General features: G+C 33.3%; 2 protein-coding genes across 2 annotated transcripts in view; one reads left to right on the top strand and one right to left on the bottom strand.

The window, feature by feature from the left end:
- Nucleotides 1–1,502: 1,502 nt before the first annotated feature.
- The window catches only part of LOC136024960 (tonsoku-like protein), a 175,443-nt gene continuing 159,373 nt past the window's right edge, over nt 1,503–17,572 (bottom strand). The window contains exon 19 of the mRNA XM_065700566.1: nt 1,503–2,008. Coding sequence (XP_065556638.1) covers nt 1,594–2,008 — 415 coding nt within the window. The 3' untranslated portion in view covers nt 1,503–1,593. The remainder of the gene's footprint in view (nt 2,009–17,572) is intronic.
- On the top strand, nt 14,340–17,430 carry LOC136024945 (cuticle protein 19-like). Its single transcript, XM_065700540.1, has 2 exons — nt 14,340–14,466; nt 17,022–17,430. The coding sequence occupies exons 1-2, from the start codon at nt 14,398–14,400 to the stop codon at nt 17,358–17,360; spliced, it is 408 nt and encodes a 135-aa protein (XP_065556612.1). The 5' UTR covers nt 14,340–14,397; the 3' UTR covers nt 17,361–17,430.

The raw sequence follows: 17,572 nt of genomic DNA, 5'->3' as shown, positions 1-17,572 counted from the left end.
ATATCGTTTACCTTAAAAATACAAAATCTTCTGTTGTAACTTCTAAAAATATAGCGAGTGTGTAATAGAAGCTGAATTCTCACGTTTAACAACCAATTGTTTTCCAGTGGTCATAGGGAGGTAATTCCCCCCTCCGGTTTCGAAAAATATGATATCGAAACATTTAAAGATTTTTGTTTTGTAGAGGCTTAACGGCCTGCCATCAAATTTGCGAATGTATTTATTTATTTATTTATTAAAAACGTCATTATTTGGCATATACGTAAATTGACATTTATATTAATGACGAATTTAATAATAACCTTTACAACTCTTTGTGATGTGATACAAAGCAAGATATCCTGCGTTAGTATTTTTGGATTCTTAAATTTAAAGTCTTATTTTGGAACAAACAGAATATTATAATGTACATAATTAAAAGAAAAGACGCGTCATCTCATCTTCCCTCATGGGTTAGAAGTTACAACTATTACTATCACGTTATCAAGTTATAGTACTCATATTATGTTGAAAATGAGCTATGCAAAATTACATTTAGAAGGGAGTTATGTACATAACATAACTGAGTAGATGTATGAACGAGGATAAGGGAATATGGAGAAGAAGAAGAAAATATATGAAAGTGGGAACACATAATGGTTAACAAAAGCGTATTCATTAAATAAAGGTAAAGGATACGGTATTGGACTTCACAGTTCCTTCCTGGGAAAGGAAAGAGGTTTGGGACCATGGTAGGCCTAAAATCAGATTAGAATAATATTTATTGATATCTTTTTTAGATAACCTACAAAAATAAGAAAAAAACATCCTAGTTACTTGACCTTGTTTTTTTGTCACTTCTAAAAGTTTAATAGTAAATAGAAATAATTTCTTCTGTGAAAGATTTTTTTGAAAAAAATATCCTCAAAAATTATTTTTTAAATTAACAGTTAACGGTTCCTTTTAAGCATACTTTTTAAGATTTCAGTTGGCAATGACTCATAACTATTAAAACCAATTGCCACATCTAAAACTTTTATCTTTGAAGTAAGTTTCTTTTTTAATTTAGTTTTTCTTTTGGGGGGGGGATAGGTTTGGCACTATGGTAGCTCTAATACTGAACTGGAACTACTCATATTTTATTAGAAAACCTACAAAAATAAGAAAATACATGTAGTGAAATTGTGAAATTAAGTAAGGAAATTGTGACGAGAATCATTACAACGAGAAAAACATTAATGTGAGGCGTAGCGTATATACAATTCATGGTAAATATTTTGATTCACTGACAATTGAGATAGTTAAAAATAGGCATACCTTTAGCATCAGAATTCCATCCTAGATCCAATTGACAGTTAACGGTTCGTTTTGAACATACTTTTCAAGATATCAATTTGGCAATGACTTATAACTAATAAAAAACAAATTGTCACATCTGAACCATTTATCTGTGAAGCAAGTTCATTTTTTAATTTCTTTTTTGAGGGGATAGGTTCGGCACCATGGTAGCTCTAATACTGAACTTGAATTACTCATATTTTATTAGAAAACCTACAAAAATATGAAAATACATAGTGAAACTTATGGTTAAAGACACAAAATAGCTAGTGAAACTTATGGTTTAAGACACGTCATTATAACACGACTCCTCTCGCCTTGTGTTACTCGACCTTGGTTGCCTTTAGCAGCAACCCACATTCCTTTAATAAAACCGGCCCAGGACTCAGGGACTTTTGGATGTAGAGTAAACTCAAATCGCACAAAAGATTCAACTCGGTATAGTTTTTCAAGAAGTTCAAACATAGCCCTGAGTCCTTCATCCATAATTGAGGACAGTGGATTCCTCCCGTCTGGGGCCTCTGAAAACAGCATAAATGGAAATAAATTTTCACATCCAGAGAGTGACAGCTGTTCGACAGGAAGTTTCCACTGACATATTCCTTTTAATAAAACACTTATGTCTGTGTATGACAGATCCTGGTTTTTTTCTAAGCGCAAAATTTTTAAATATTTGGCCCGAACCAGCAACCTAGAAAAAATAAAAAATGAACATATATATATATATATATATATATATATATATATATATATATATATATATATATATATATATATATATATATATATGGTGAAATTACTTGGCATTAATCTAAAACTAGGATGAAAAAAAAAGTTCAAAATAGGAATGAAACCTTTTAATTAATAGTGAAACAGATATAAAATTTTTAACTGGATATTTCGGACACATAGTGTCCATCATCAGCAGTAAACCTAACAGTTTTACTGCTGATGATGGACACTGAATATGTGTTCGAAATATTAAGTCAAAAAATCTGAGGTAGGTAGAAGGAAGGGTGTGCGAAAGCAATGGATGATTGATCCCCAACCCCCATTTCATTTTCCGGCTGAAGCGCCATGAAACGGAGATCAGCACCGCCGGTTTGGACTACAGAGTCTAGTGGCGCGCTCTTTTACCATCTAAAATAATATGTATGGAAAGAAGGTTTCATACCCTGATACTGATAGCTACTCGATGGAAAGTTTTCATAAACACAATGCTGTTAATAAACCTTTCATTTCATGATCTTTCCATGGAAAAACATGTTTAAAAAAAGAAGAAGAAAAAAGTAGAGTATGTTTAACAAGTTCGTTTCAGGAAAAATTGACACCTAGTTTAGGGGTAAGGTGGTCCATGGTATCTTGGGGTGCCATAGTGAGATTCATCTCTGTTGGCGTTACTGGACCTGAGGTTCGATCTGAGGAACTGCAGGGTTGGGAATTGTACGCAAGTTATGCATTATTGTTCCCAAATAAACTAAGCAGAAGAAGAGAAAGGCTACTAGTATTAATATTTTAGCATGAAAACGTTGAATATATCTTTGAAAATAATAATTTAAAATGTAAATTTAATAAATAATTTTTAAACTATCGAATAGAACTTATGTGAAAATTAACTTATTTCCACTTACACTCAGAAGTTTCCAGTGACGTAATTCTTTTATGATAATAATAATCTATTTGTTATCCAATTATTTTTATCAATAAAATTTACCCCAAAAATTTCCCTACAAAATACAAAAAGTTTTTCCCAATTCCCCAAAGCCCAATAATACACCGTTGTCTGTGTATGACAGATCGTGCTTTTTTTTTCTTCCAGGTGTAGAGCTTTTAAATATGTTGTCAAACAGGCAAATAGTCACAAGCGAGGAAACTATAAATACATATGGTGTAATTGGATTTAGAAGGTTAATGAAGCATGGATCTTTTTCTCAGTAATATTTTTGGATTTATTTACGCCTCCCTCCTCCATATCCCGCCCTAGCGCTCGGAACAGATGTGGTTTATATTATTTTTTGTTTGTTTAATAAATCATACTGAAATTGGCCAAAAAATATAAATTCAACATAAAAAGAGAAAAGAAAATAGGAGGGATCTCTTTTGCTTATTTCTGGAATATTTGGCAACAATGCTAAGATAACATATTTATTACAAACAGTTTATTCATAAAAATAAAAAGGTCAGGTAAGGCAAAAGAAAACAGCACTGGAAGCAATGGGGTGTCGGGGGCCAACCATCCCGTGCTTTCACAAACCCAGATTTCTCCAGGTACCTATTTAGAGCTATGTCGACTCTGGCTGAGCTTAGAGAGTTACGCTGCTAGCGATAAAGTTAAAATATAAAAATAAATAAAATAAAACATAATACATAATAATAATAATAAAACATAATAATAAATAAATAAATAAATAAAATAAAATAAATAAAATAAAACATAAATATAAAAAGGTAAGGTAAAAAAATGCGGGGCAACCATCCTGTGCTTTCACAAACTATTTTGTTTACCTTCTACAGGTTTCTCCAGTACCTATTTAGAGCTGGGTCAACTCTGACTGAGCTTACAGAGCCACACCACTGACGATAACAAAATTTTTGCGACACGTTATTTGTAAATATAAAAAGGTAAAGTAAGCTAAAAGAATAGAGTATTGGACGCAATGGGATTTCTCCAGGTACATATTTAGAGCTGGGTCGTTTCTGGCGGAGCTTAATGAGTCACGCCAAATAATAAAATAAACTAAATAACCAAGAGAGGTTCCCCTGTCCTCATAGACAAAGGACTTCAAGTCTAGTGTGCTAATCACTCATAACTACATACTACATACAGTACATATGTTACATTAACAAAATCAAAATTTAGCAAATGAGCCTTGAATCATTGTAAAGAAAATTATGATAATGTAAATATATAAAAAATATCTCGATGTTTCTTAGGATTGCATCTAGAGTTTTCCAAACAAGATAAATGCCAGTAATTATCAATAACATAGAAAAAAAAAACTCAACTAAGGAAGATTTATCTGGTTCGCCTTAATAAATTTTGCTGTAGTCCATAACAAAAAAAGTCTGTAAAAGTTCATACTTCCTTAATATTGATTAAATAAAAAAAAAACTAATTTTTTTAGCTGAAAGTAAGGAGCGACATTAAAACTTAAAACGAACAGAAATTACTCCGTGTATGAAATGAGTTGTCCCCTCCGCAATCCCTCACTCTTTACGCTAAAGCTTTTAATTGTTTTAAAAAGTAGAATTGTGGCAAAGAGTCAAACTTTAGCGTAAAGAGCGAGGGATTGCGGAGGGGACAACTCATTTCATATACGGAGTAATTTCTGTTCGTTTTAAGTTTTAATGTCGCTCCTTACTTTCAGCAAAAAAATTAGTTTTTTTTTTTATTTAATTTCTGAACGTTTTTGAATTAATGCATGTTTGGTTTTGGCTCTCCGCACATAAATTATTAAAATGAAATTTGTATATTAATTCTTTTTTTGGCTAAATGGCTTTCTCTTAGTTTTGATCAGACGATTTTGAGAAATAAGGGGTGGAGAAGGAGGCCTAGTTGCCCTCCAATTTTTCGGTTACTTAAAAGGCAACTAGAACTTTTAATTTTTAACGAACGTTTTTATAAGTAAAAAATATACGTAACTTAAGAATTAACTTACGTAACAAACTTTCATAACCTTATATTTTTATTATGTATACGAGGGGGTTTGTACCCTCGTTAATACCTCGCTCTTTACACTAAATCGTAAGTTCTGTCCCAATTCTTTAAGGACGACCCCTGAATCAGAAAGGCCGTAGAATAAATAGTTGAAATTACTAAAAATACTTTAGCATAAAGAGCAAGGTATTTATCTCCTCCTAAATACCACGCTCTTTATGCTAAAGTATTTTTAGAACCCCTCATATGCGTAATAATCTCTGTTCGTTTTAAGTTTCAATTCTACTTCTTCCTTTCATTTGAAAAAACGTTTTCATGTTTATTTTTCATTGTTTTCTTATAGTAATGCTAGAGAATCCTGCACCCTTGTCATTGAATTTTTCTTCCCCCAGGACAGATTCCTCCAAGGAAAGATCCTCCAACATAGCCCCCTCTCCTCAGCCCCACCCCCAAACAAAATAAAATCCCCCTAAAAACGACAGTACACTTCCCAATAACCATTACTATATGTAAACACTGGTCAAAGTTTGTAACTTGCAGCCCCTCCCCCAGGGATTGTGGGGGAGTAAGTCATCCCCAAAGACATAGTTATTATGGTTTTCGACTATGTTGAACAAAATGGCTATCTCAAAATTTTGATCCGTTGACTTTGGAAAAAAAATGAGCGTGGGAGGGGGCCTAGATGCCCTCCAATTTTTTTTGGTCACTTAAAAAGGGCACTAGAACTTTTCATTTCCGTTAGAATGAGCCCTCTTGCGACATTCTAGGACCACTTGGTCGATACAATGACCCCTGGGAAAAAAAAAACAAAAGAAAAAACAAAAAAACAAAGAACAAAAATAAACACGCACCCGTGATTTGTCTTCTGGCAAAAAATACAAAATTCCACATTTTTGTAGATAGGAGCTTGAAACTTCTACCGTAAGGTTCTCTGATACGCTGAATCTGATGGTGTCATTTTCGTTAAGATCCTACAAATTTTAGGGGGTGTTTCCCCCTATTTTCCTAAATAAGGCAAATTTTCTCAGGCTCGTAACTTTTGATGGGTAAGACTAAACTTGATGAAACTTATATATTTAAAATCAGCATTAAAATGCGATTCTTTTGATACAGCTATTGATATCAAAATTCAATTTTTTAGAGTTTTGGTTACTATTGAGCTGGGTCGCTCCTTACTACAGTTCGTTACCACGAACTGTTTGATATTTAAATAAAGGTAAAAAAAAAACTTAGGAATTAAATAAAAGGAACTACAAACTACACTTATCTGAATGAACTTTAAGATACCAAAAAACTTTAAAGTATATCCATAAATTTGGGATCCCTTTTTTATAAAAAGGAGCAAATTATGAAAATACTATTTCCCAGCACCAAGTTCTAATCAATAGACTTCAGAAGAATTGTGAGTGTACTACAACATTTTGAACGAGTAGAGAAAGCTCTTTGGAAGAAGGCTGTCTCAAACCAAAATTGCGTCTTGTAGTTTGTATTTTATTAATTGAAAGTGATTTCAGGATGACACGGCTACCACCTCGACCATTCGGGCCACGAACCCCTACCATAAGAGTAAGATATGAGACCAAAATTCATAATGAGTTATTCCAGATATGAAGATTGAACTATGCAAAAACACAGCTTGTGGAGGTGAATTCTTGAGCCCTAAATGTGATATTAAAAACAAAGAGAAATTATAGTAAATTTTCTATCAAATTAAATAACAAAAATTGCAACAAGACACGAACTCAGATTGTCTTTACAAGAGGACTAATCTATCTTAACAATAAAGCAGGGGCGTCAAATAAAGGGAAGGCGTTTTAGGAGGCGGGGGGGGGGGGGGGTAGTTTTGCTTATCCAATATGCTATTCCCATTAAATACCATAAGCTCCTTTGAACACAGCATTAATTTTGCTTTTAACTCCCTCCCCCTAGTCCAAGATTTATCGCCCCTCTGGAGTTTGGAAAACATCTTTTTCCTAACACCGCTGCGATAAAATAGTCCTAATCGCTACTCCACTTTTTATAGTTCACTTTTTACAATCACCCCTACCCCACCCAATAGCTCAAGAAAGAATACTTAAAAACAACAACATTACCATGACGGGCTAATTTTTATTCCGACTGGTTCGAGAATAGAAAGGCTTATTTATTCGCTCTTGTTTGCAAAATGATATAAAAGGCTTTCAGAAAGCACGTACAAGATGCTTTCAGAGGAGTGCGTACAAAATAAATTCTGTTCATTTTACCCTACACCGAATAAGCTGATTGGAATAGATTCGTTTTTTTTTTCAATAGGCAATTGAAATTTCTGAATAGCTCTCAAAAGAACTTAAAGAAACCTATTGAAATTAATTATTCACTAATTGTGCTTCCAAAAAAGCCGTAGTTCATTCTTTGAAGGATAGTAACTCCTAATCATATTAGGTTAAGTTACAATATTTGTGGCTAATTTCAAATTTTCTATGGGCCTGTAAGATCTTTTTGTAATAAAGTCTTTTTTATGTCCAAACCGCGCGACAGAGAACAATAATTGTGCTAAGAAGTTGTTATCATTAATTATGATAAGCTCTTTTCGACGCAAGCTTATTATCATTCTCGACTCTCCTTTAGATTTTTTTTTAAATTTAATGTACAGAAGATCCGATAATATTTTACTAGATTAAAGAAAATTTAAAAATTATAGTGTACAGACAGTGAGGTCGGTCAATTCAAGGAAAATGGGGGAGGTGAATTTATTTCGCAAAAATCTAAGTTAGTTTTGTTGTTTCTTAAACCTTTATTATGAAAAAAAAAAAAAACAACTTTGGAATGAAACTACCAAAAATAATTTCTGAAATCTAGGGAACGTAAGAGGATAAAAACCCCTCCAGTTGAGGCTCTTGTGTTTAAAAAAGAAGAATTTAATTACATTCTGACTAAATGGTAAAAATCTCAGTCTTGTTTCCTGGCCTTCGTAAGTTCGATGGCCAAGGACGGCTAAACGGTGCTACAGGAAATTGGATAAATTTTTTGTTTAATGTGTTTTTAACAAATAACTGAAGTTATTTATGTAAATAAGATCGTTTGGGATAATCGGCAGGCTAAGATTGTAAAACTAATTTTGTGGTTTTGAAATGATTCTGACTTGGTGGTAAATTCTGTCTTATGAGAATTGGCCAAAACATTTTCCAAAAATAAGCCATTATAGCAAATACCTTGATAATAAGATGAAAATTCTATTTTCTGATATTTCAATACATATTTTATGTACATATGTTATGTACAATATTATATTTTATGTACAATATTTATTTTATGTACATATTTTATGTACATTTTTATGTACATATTTTATGTACATGTTTTATGTACATTTTTTTATGTACATATTTTTTTCTAGGTTGCTGGTTCGGGCCAAATATTTGAAAATTTTGCACTTAGAGAAAAACCAGGCTCTGTCATACACAGACATAAGTGTTTAAGACATAAGACATAGTATAATATATTTATATATAATTTTATTAATATATATACTATATAATAATAACTATATTAATAGATATACTATTGACTACTGTTTTGCAGGAAGCATTTAACTTGCGGAAGTCTAGAGCTAAGAATTATGTTTGAAGAAATCAGTTTAAAAAATATAATTCAATAAACTTGAGCTTGATTTAGGAAATACAAGAGGAATTGGAACATTTAGCATTAAATTGGGTCAAGTTTTTGATATTTTTAAATTTCTGATCTTCTAAAAAAACAAAACAATATTTGTCAGTGCATTTATTCATTAATGGCGTAAAAATTACACTTTTAGACCAAAATTTTCCAAGTTTCTATGAAAAGTTATTCGGATTAACGGTGTTGGAAGGGGAATTTACCTCCCAACTCTACTTGGAGAAACGAATATATTCGGATTAAGCGTGAAATACTGTCGCTGAGTTTTGTGATAACAGCTCCCTTCTTTTTCGACAATAGGCTACCCATCTCCAAAGGATTTGCTCAAAGAAAGCCTCTCCCCTGATAAATCGAAAGATTATTTTCAGGAAATGTGTATTTCAGGAAACCACTTGAGCTTTAGCTTACAGGGTGTCAGTTAGAGGAGGGCAACAATCTCCCTTAAATATAGGATAATATCAGTTCGTTTAAGTTTTAACGTCGCTCGATTTGAATTATTAAAAAGTAATTTTGTATATTTAAACAGATTTTTAATGTTAAAATAAGATAATTAAATTATTATTTCTAAAAAAAGTGAAAAAACTAATAATCAACATTTTGATTATAAAATATAATTTAAAAAGTTCAAATATAATACTTTTTTCATATTCTATAGTTGTCATGCCTATTAATCGGAACTAACATTTACAGATTTCTGAAATTATTGCCAAATTCTTATGAAAGTATTGACATTTTCAAAGTTCCGAAATCAACAGAGAAACAAATATTTTTTCATCTCTACTAATCTATTCTGGATTGCTGATTCTCCCTTTGGAAACATCCAGGAAATGGCGATTGGGAATTATTTCGGAAGTTTGAAAATGCAAGAAAATGGTTTTTAGGCATGAAGGCGGCGGTTTAAGAGTAATACAGTTACATGATTAGACAGCTCATCTGACATGGAATTTATATGATAATTGAAATAAACCTGGAAGGGGAAAACTTTACATATAAAAAATATTTGAAACCTAAATCATTTTTAGCTATATGTTAAATCTCCTTCTAAATCTTCTATCTGTTAAATATCCTATCTATTCAATGTCCTTGTCTTGTTCCAGTGTTTTTTTTTGTTTTTTTTTTTTTATTTTATAATAGTGTTTTATTCTTGTTCTCTGTGGTCCATTACAAGCAAAGCTTCTTGGGCCTAGTAACCACTTTACTTTTGTAATAGTTTTTTCTTTTAGTATCAATAAATTGATTGATTGATTGATATAGTTAAAATATATATATGCAAAATACATTAAATATTTGCATGATTTTTCAAATTTTTCACCGACTGTTTATTGTCCTCGTTTTCCTCCTTTCTTTGCAATTTTATATTTTATATTGTTCACCCCCCCCCGAAGTTTTTGTCCGACTCATATAAACGTAATAAAAATGCATTAAAACACATTTTGTTTTGCCTTTTTTAAAGTTTTGTGCTAACTCAAACAGCTCAATCATTTTTTTTTGTTTCCAGGATGGTCGTACCCAAGAAAACATTTAAGAAACTTGAGAGAGGGCTCATTTAATGTGTTTTTTTTTAGTAATAAAAGAAACACCATCGTAACAAACTGTCATTTTAGGCCATTTTGAGCCAAATTTGACCTAAATGCGATGAGACAAAAGATGTCAAATATACTTTCGACTGAATTTTTTAAAATTTACTAGTCTCAAATAGAACGCTTCCATGCGATTGCTTGTCGTGGCCCATGATTACGATATCTATGATTTACCTTAAAAAAAACCTCCGCAGCCTCTTCATCTCCAAATTTTTTTTTCAATCATTTCTACCTTAATACCTTAATTACCTAAATACCTTAAAAAAACCCGCAGCCCCTTCATCTCCTTAATTTTTTATAATCATCTTTACCTTAAATTACCTTAATTACCTAAATACCTTAAAAAACCTCCGCAGCCTCTTCATCTCCTTATTTTTTTTCAATCATTTTTACCTTAATACTTGAAATTACCTTAAATACCTAAATACCTTAAAAAAAAATCTCCCAAGCCTCTTCATCTCCTTAATTTTACGGTGAAGTTGAACTTTCCCTTAATTGAAAAATTACTATTATGACAAGTATAAACAATTGGCGACTACAATTTTAAGTTATCTATTGTCTTTCTGAAGATTTTATCTTAAATTGAACGTTCGATAAAGAGAACCTTTTCTAAAACGAAATTCTAAACAAAAGTATCAAAATAGATGACAAAATTTAGTTTTGAGCCAATTTCAAATACACAGAATTTGTTAAGCTTAAGTTTGAAAATGAACACTTCTTAGTTCAAGAAAATTTTCATACTTTTGGAAGGGGGGAGGCATTCTAAAAACGAGGTGGAATCTTGATCAAATACAAGAAATCACTATCAAAGCAGAGGTCTGAGTCCTACAAAAACGGGGCATTTCTTATTTTTCTCGAGAAAAAATGCCATAGATTTCTGTTTATTTATTGTTCTTTTTTTCCCAAAGGTAATCGTATGGAACCAGTCGTCGTAAAATATCGGGAGAAGGTTCATTCGAAAGGGATTTAAAGGCGCACATTTCTTTTCAAATAGCAAAAAGGTTAAAATCCAGTAGAGTGACAACTTCGGCAATACAACTAAGAGAATCAATTCTTGAAATGTGGGCGAGGGTAGCTCCTCTCTTATTATGGAAAGTCATTGAACATAAAATGGATGATTAGATTCATATGTTTACTTCAACAAAAAGATACGAGATGTTCTCCCAAGACCAAGACTGGCTTATAGAATTCCCGCTCCCTGAAAAATTATGAGCAGTAAATATATCTTTGCTCTTTTGGACCCCCACCACCAAAAATATTTTAGGGGTATAATTTTTTTCAGGGGTAAAGGCATAAAACAATGGTTTTAGAAAAAAAAGGACAGGCTCATTTAAGTCAGTTTTGCCGGTAATACTTTGCTAGAGGATAAGAAATAAGCTTTTTGTGAAAGTACCCACTTTTAAGGACCAAGAAGATCTTGCACCCATAAATTACTATTGCTCCCCCTCCTATAGTAATTTAGTGCATCATAATGTAATTTATTGCATAAATTACACTATTTTGTGTCTCAATGCACGATTTCGGCATTGAACCAAAAGGATGAGATGGGTATTCTGTGTCGAATTGCCTGCCTGTTTTACCAGCCTGTGAAACGTACAAGTCTACCTGTAAAACTCTCACGCGGTGGGACGGCAAAAGAGATTTGCGCGGAGGGCCACTTTCTTCTTAAGCAGATTCTTATAGAGTTTTCAGTTTCCTCAAAATCAATGGAAAATAAAAAAAAAAAAGTGAATGAGCATTTTGCTAAACACGAGCCCCCCCCCCCCGTAGCACCTGCTAATAACGATAATGTATAACTTAATATGGTCTTAGAAATATGGACTAAACCTGTTTGAAAATTTTTCTTCTCTAAAATAAAATTTAGCAAAAAGAACTTAGGGCTGATGGGGAGAATAGCTCTCTTCATAATTTTTGTTCACTTTCAATTTTGACATAGCTCTTATTTTTATTGTGACAATTAATTAACATAGTGATTAGCCAGCGTGGTCTCAGAAATTATTTACGACAAGCTTACGGGGAAGCATATGACCAATTTTTCACTGGCTATTGTTATTCTCGTTCTCTCTACTTTATGATTTTTTGGATTTGTCATAATTAGCCAGCATGGTCTCAGAAATTCTTTAACAAACTAGCTTGTATATAGCTTTTCTCAAGCCATCTGAATCCGATTTTATTTTACATGTCTACTGTTGAAGTATAACATTAAAATCAATGAAAAAAAGTAATCATTAGTAGATCTTAGCTATTTTTTATCAACGTAACTACAGTATGGCTAGAATACAATATACCTTGCGTTATTCATATAAAGTTACAACGAACCTTAGGAATCCACTCGTAGCAATATTTAGAATTCAAAAATCTCATATGGTCGATATAACAGGCTGGAGTGGAGAAATTAATGCAGCAGTTTTAAATATCGTTCTGTCATTCCGACATACGCCTAATAGTAATACAATATGTACAGTACAAATTGCCTAAGTATGAGACCAAGACGCGCCCGATTTATGGTCTTTGTTTACATTTTCCCAAAAAATCCCAAAGTTTTTCCAAAAAATATCCCAAAAACTTGAACACCATTCTCTAGCAATTCTTTGTCCCTGCAGCATCTGCAGAGGCATCTGCAGATGCTGATCGCATGATCAGCATCGATGCTGATCTGCAGATCTGCAGATCGCATCTGCAGAGGCATTTCTTCCTTTTCTAAAGGAAGCCGTTAATAAGGACAACTTGTACTGGTGTACATGTGCCTAAGTTCCGTAATAATTGTGCGATTTCCGAAGAAGCCCTATTCAAACTACGAATTCAATTTGCAGAAAAAGGCCACAAAAACACTTTGAAAATCGCAGGACACTTTGAGAATCACCACTACCCTTATTTTATGGGACATGAGTTTCAATCCATTTGCTGCTGATTAGCTTCTACTAATACTACGACATACTGCTAATATGAAATTATACAGGTCAATAAAATTTCCATAAAATTAGCTTCTAAAAAGAGGGTAATTTTCCATAAAATTGTCCCTGTTTTTGCTACTCCTAAAGAGCCAATACTCCAGACTTATACCGCCTTTTTAATTATTTCCCAACTGTTTTACTTTTTCCTTTGCATAACCTTTTATTTTAGCTTTATCTGGTCTCCCATTAAATGAATAACGACAACACTCACTCCTCTTTTGTCCTCAAATCGACTTCTGTATGCTGGAGCTATGCCCCGGCCTCAGTATGAAAGTAAGACCAATCATAAATTGAATGTCAACAATTTTTGAAAAAAGATCGCCAAATTACTGAAGAAAATCACCAATTTAAAAAAAAAAAATCGCCATATTAATGAAAATCCCCAAATTAAACAAGAAAATCACCAAAAAATGTATATCACCCAAATAACGCTAAGACATTAGAAAAATCAACAAATTTGGAAGTAAAACACCAGCGATAGAACACGGGGTTAATGCCCCTCATCTATCCAGCTATTTGAGACCGTGACCACGGAGCTACCGGATATGGAGCTACCGACACCAATTGGGCGCCATGTCTAGACATAGTGCCTTTCGCACCATGTGACCTTTCGCCGTAACGCGAACGTGCTTAAATCACCAATACAAGTAAGCAAGTCTTCAGTTTCAACTCAAGTATAGTCCTAGATATAGCTTAATGATAGGTGTGGGGGGTTCACAAGGGGAGCAAACCTGTTTTTCTTACAGGCCTGTGTAATTTAATCGTCAGAAGCATATGCTTATTAAAATTGAAATACTTCGTAGCAAAATTGAAGACAACCAGCCTACGGTGGAAGATTATATAACAAATAGATACGTAAGTACAGGGTGCCACTTTTCCCTTGGGTTTTCGAATAAATTAAACAAGAAACACTACATATTACTCTACATTTTCGTGAATTGACACCCCTACTATATCTTATGTTACCAATAATATTCATTTGTACAGGATATACCTATGTTTTGTAGCCTACATATACATAAATTGCTCTATCACCGTATTCTTTAGAAAGAAGCGGGAGTGTCCTGAAAAATATATACCCAAACTGCGAATACACAAAACAATAATTGGACAATTGAAAAAAAAAAAACAAAAAAAAAACAATCGGTTAAGGTTACTTCGACAAGGGCGTGGTAGTACATAACAATTTTAACTCATCCCCTTTTACGATTGGGTATATAAGTACTACCATTCAATGTTTTTATTATGTAGTCTCAACTCAGTGCCAAAGAAGGAATATAAAGAAAAGCGCAAAAAAATGAAGGTAAAGATAGCATATGCTTCTCAATTGGGCTCATATTAATTTGAATTGGTTTTACTTTGAAAAAAAAAGGTTACATAGTTAAAAATATCTTTGAACAATCAGAAATAACAAGGCCACTCAAAAATTAATAATACTTCGGGGTAGTCTTGGGCACACCTCATATGATATCATCTCAACGACTATGAAACATCTCATATGATGTCAAGTTTTCCAATTAAAAACATTAATTTTGTCCATGTGCGCCAGACGTTGAAAAAAACCCACTTCAGTATAAAAAAAAAAACTTCGTAGATTTGGAAAAATAACTTTCTTGTATCTTTACAAAAAAAAAATCCTTGATCCCCTTCCCAACATTTTCGAAAATTGGCACCCTAGCTTTAGTGCATTTTCTATTGGCCAGGAATACCCTAGATCAGGTACAAGAACAGTATATGATTTTTTATCAATAGCCCATAGTTGATCATGTAAGAACAGCCCACCCCCCTCTGAAAAATTGCGCCTCTACATGACATGTCTACTAATAATCTGTGTGTTTTTTTTAAATATGGAAATTTGCGTTCCACGTTCACTATAAAAACAAGACATTGGCACGTCCACTTGGAAATTGACCTTGATTGAAGGCCTGAGTCAGGCACGTACGCGGGATTTTTTTCGGGGGGGGGGGCAAAACCTTCGAAACAGCAGATATAAAGTAGCACTTTTTTTATTTACTAATGCAAAAAGCACATATATCGGAAAATACAGATTAACTTTAATCTGTAGTATTGTAGTGGATGGGGAGGGGGAAGACTGAAGCCTCAAAAGTACGTTTTAGGCTCAGGTTATGTTCATAGCGATTTAGAACCAGTGATTAATCTATTATATCCCCCTGAAAGGGAAATTTTAGGGTTAACAGTGCAATATGGGTGCTGTTGGAGATAGTCGTTCTATTGCAAAAGCGTAGATTTTAATGAAAAATGATAGTTTCCGAAATTGATCCATTAAAAGCTGTACTTTATCCTGAAAAGGGGGGATAAACGCCCTAATATCAAGGATAATTATATTTTGCTATGGAAAGCAAACTCTCTTTACAAAAAAAAAAAAAAAAATAATAACAGTACAATCGCTAATTACTTCGAAGAGGGTAAAAGGTTAGACAGAAAATGGGTTAATAATTAGGCAGTGACTTGACCGGATAATAGCATGCTGTAAAATCCTTCCAAAAAGGCTTCAAACATGTATCTAGATTCTTAATAAATGTCCTAGTTTTGCCAGAAATCTCAAGAAACCATGGGGGATTAAACATTTCACAAAATTTTGGAGGGGGGGCGGGCCCGAAGGCCCCCCCCCCTCTGCGTACGTGCCAGGCCTGAGTAATAAAACTTACCAAACTTAAATAACAACAGAGATTGTACCGCAGTAGGATGGCGATTCTTGCGATTTAATTTGAAACAATAATTTTGAAATCAACCCATTTAATAATCTATTGAATGAACAAATCTAGCTACCCGATTGATTTAGACCTATCTCAAAACCCCACCTTCCTTCATTTTGTGGAGTATATCTGGAAAACGTGTGCAATATCGATGTTACAACGTGGCAGTTCACCTCTTAGTGACATGGGCATAATTAAAAAAAATCAATTGGGGGTGGGAAGAGATTGGGTCCACCTACGAGGGATCTGAGGTGTATGGGTTTCTCAGAAGAGTTTCTCAGGGCCCTACCCTAGAATAGAAACTTTTAAGTTTCTAAACAAGTTTTATAGTTTCTATATATATATATATATATATATATATATATATATATATATATATATATATATATATATATATATATATATATATATATATATATATATATATACATATATATACATATATATATACGCCACAGCTGAGAGAGGGATTTCGCAGCTGGGGTATTGCCAACTCTAATCAAATTTTTAACTTTGATTGGGCTTTCTTTTGGGTTAGAAGCGCTGTAAATAATTTTTTTTCGCACACCACCAACCCTATGAATGGCTCTATGCACAGTTACAATTAAGCTAGATTACCTTATCTTAATTTCTCTCTGAATGCGAGATCCCTATCCTTGATAGAATTTTTCCAACTAACCAAATTCACCCCGGCTGCTTGCGACTTTCATTATGAGTCGGTAACATTCAGAATACAAAAAATACAAAAGCACAATAGAATTTTTATGTTTCCTCAGGGATCCTACAAACATCCCACAATTTCACTTTGACAACAGAGTAAAATAAAATAGAATCAATCTTCCCGGCTAAAAACGCATACCGCAGTAAATAAATAAAGCAAAAAAAGGTATCATAGCCATAAAATACCCACAATAACATAAAAAAAAACTACAAGGTATGAATTTTTATTAGAATTGATGGCAACCTAAATTGGACATGCGTACCATACGTTGGGGATTATTATTTTTAGTATATTCTATTTTCTTTACCGTAGTTGTACGTTGTGATAAAGACAATTAGAGCAGGGGTTATTAGAGAATTAGAACACTCCTCTAACAAAAAGTTCTCAACAAGGACTAACAAGACTGTTTTTCATTTATAGGTCCTTATTCTTGTCGCTATTGTCGCTGTCGTCACAGCTCAAGACAAATATTCCAGTCCATCATACAACAAGGACTACAAATACGAACCAAGACCTTACAATTTCGCATGGGCAGTTAAGGACGACCCCTCCTACAATGACTACGCTCACCAACAAGACACCGATGCTGCAGGCAAGACCTATGGCTCATACAGAGTTCTTCTCCCTGACGGACGAGTTCAAACTGTGACCTATAATGTCGATGCTTACACTGGTTACGTTGCTGATGTTCAGTACACTGGTGAAGCCAAATACCCTGAATACAAATCCAACTACCCCGCCTACAAACCAAGCAATTAAAGAAACTATAGAAAATGAACAGTCTATTTTTGTACGAGTACATCTGTGATATTATATGAGATGCAATTTATTACTATTTTTAGTATTTTGGGAAACGAACAGAAGAAAAGCAGTTTTTTTCCATACCAAAAAGCTTCCTGTCCTATAAAATTCAGATCTGATTCAGCAAAACATGTCTAATATGCCGTAAATCATGAAAACCAGTCAAATAC

Source organism: Artemia franciscana, chromosome 1, assembly GCF_032884065.1.
Source record: "Artemia franciscana chromosome 1, ASM3288406v1, whole genome shotgun sequence".
Classification (NCBI taxonomy): Eukaryota; Metazoa; Arthropoda; class Branchiopoda; order Anostraca; family Artemiidae; genus Artemia; species Artemia franciscana.
Note: the sequence above shows the minus strand (reverse complement) of the source record. Positions and strands in the feature narration are given on the sequence as shown.

Excerpts from the sequence above, each read along its gene's own strand:
- LOC136024945 (XM_065700540.1), top strand. The coding sequence starts at position 14,398 with ATGTTTTTATTATGTAGTCTCAACTCAGTGCCAAAGAAGGAATATAAA. Across the intron at positions 14,467-17,021 it reads AAAAGCGCAAAAAAATGAAG|GTCCTTATTCTTGTCGCTAT; the intron begins GTAAAGATAGCA and ends TTTCATTTATAG.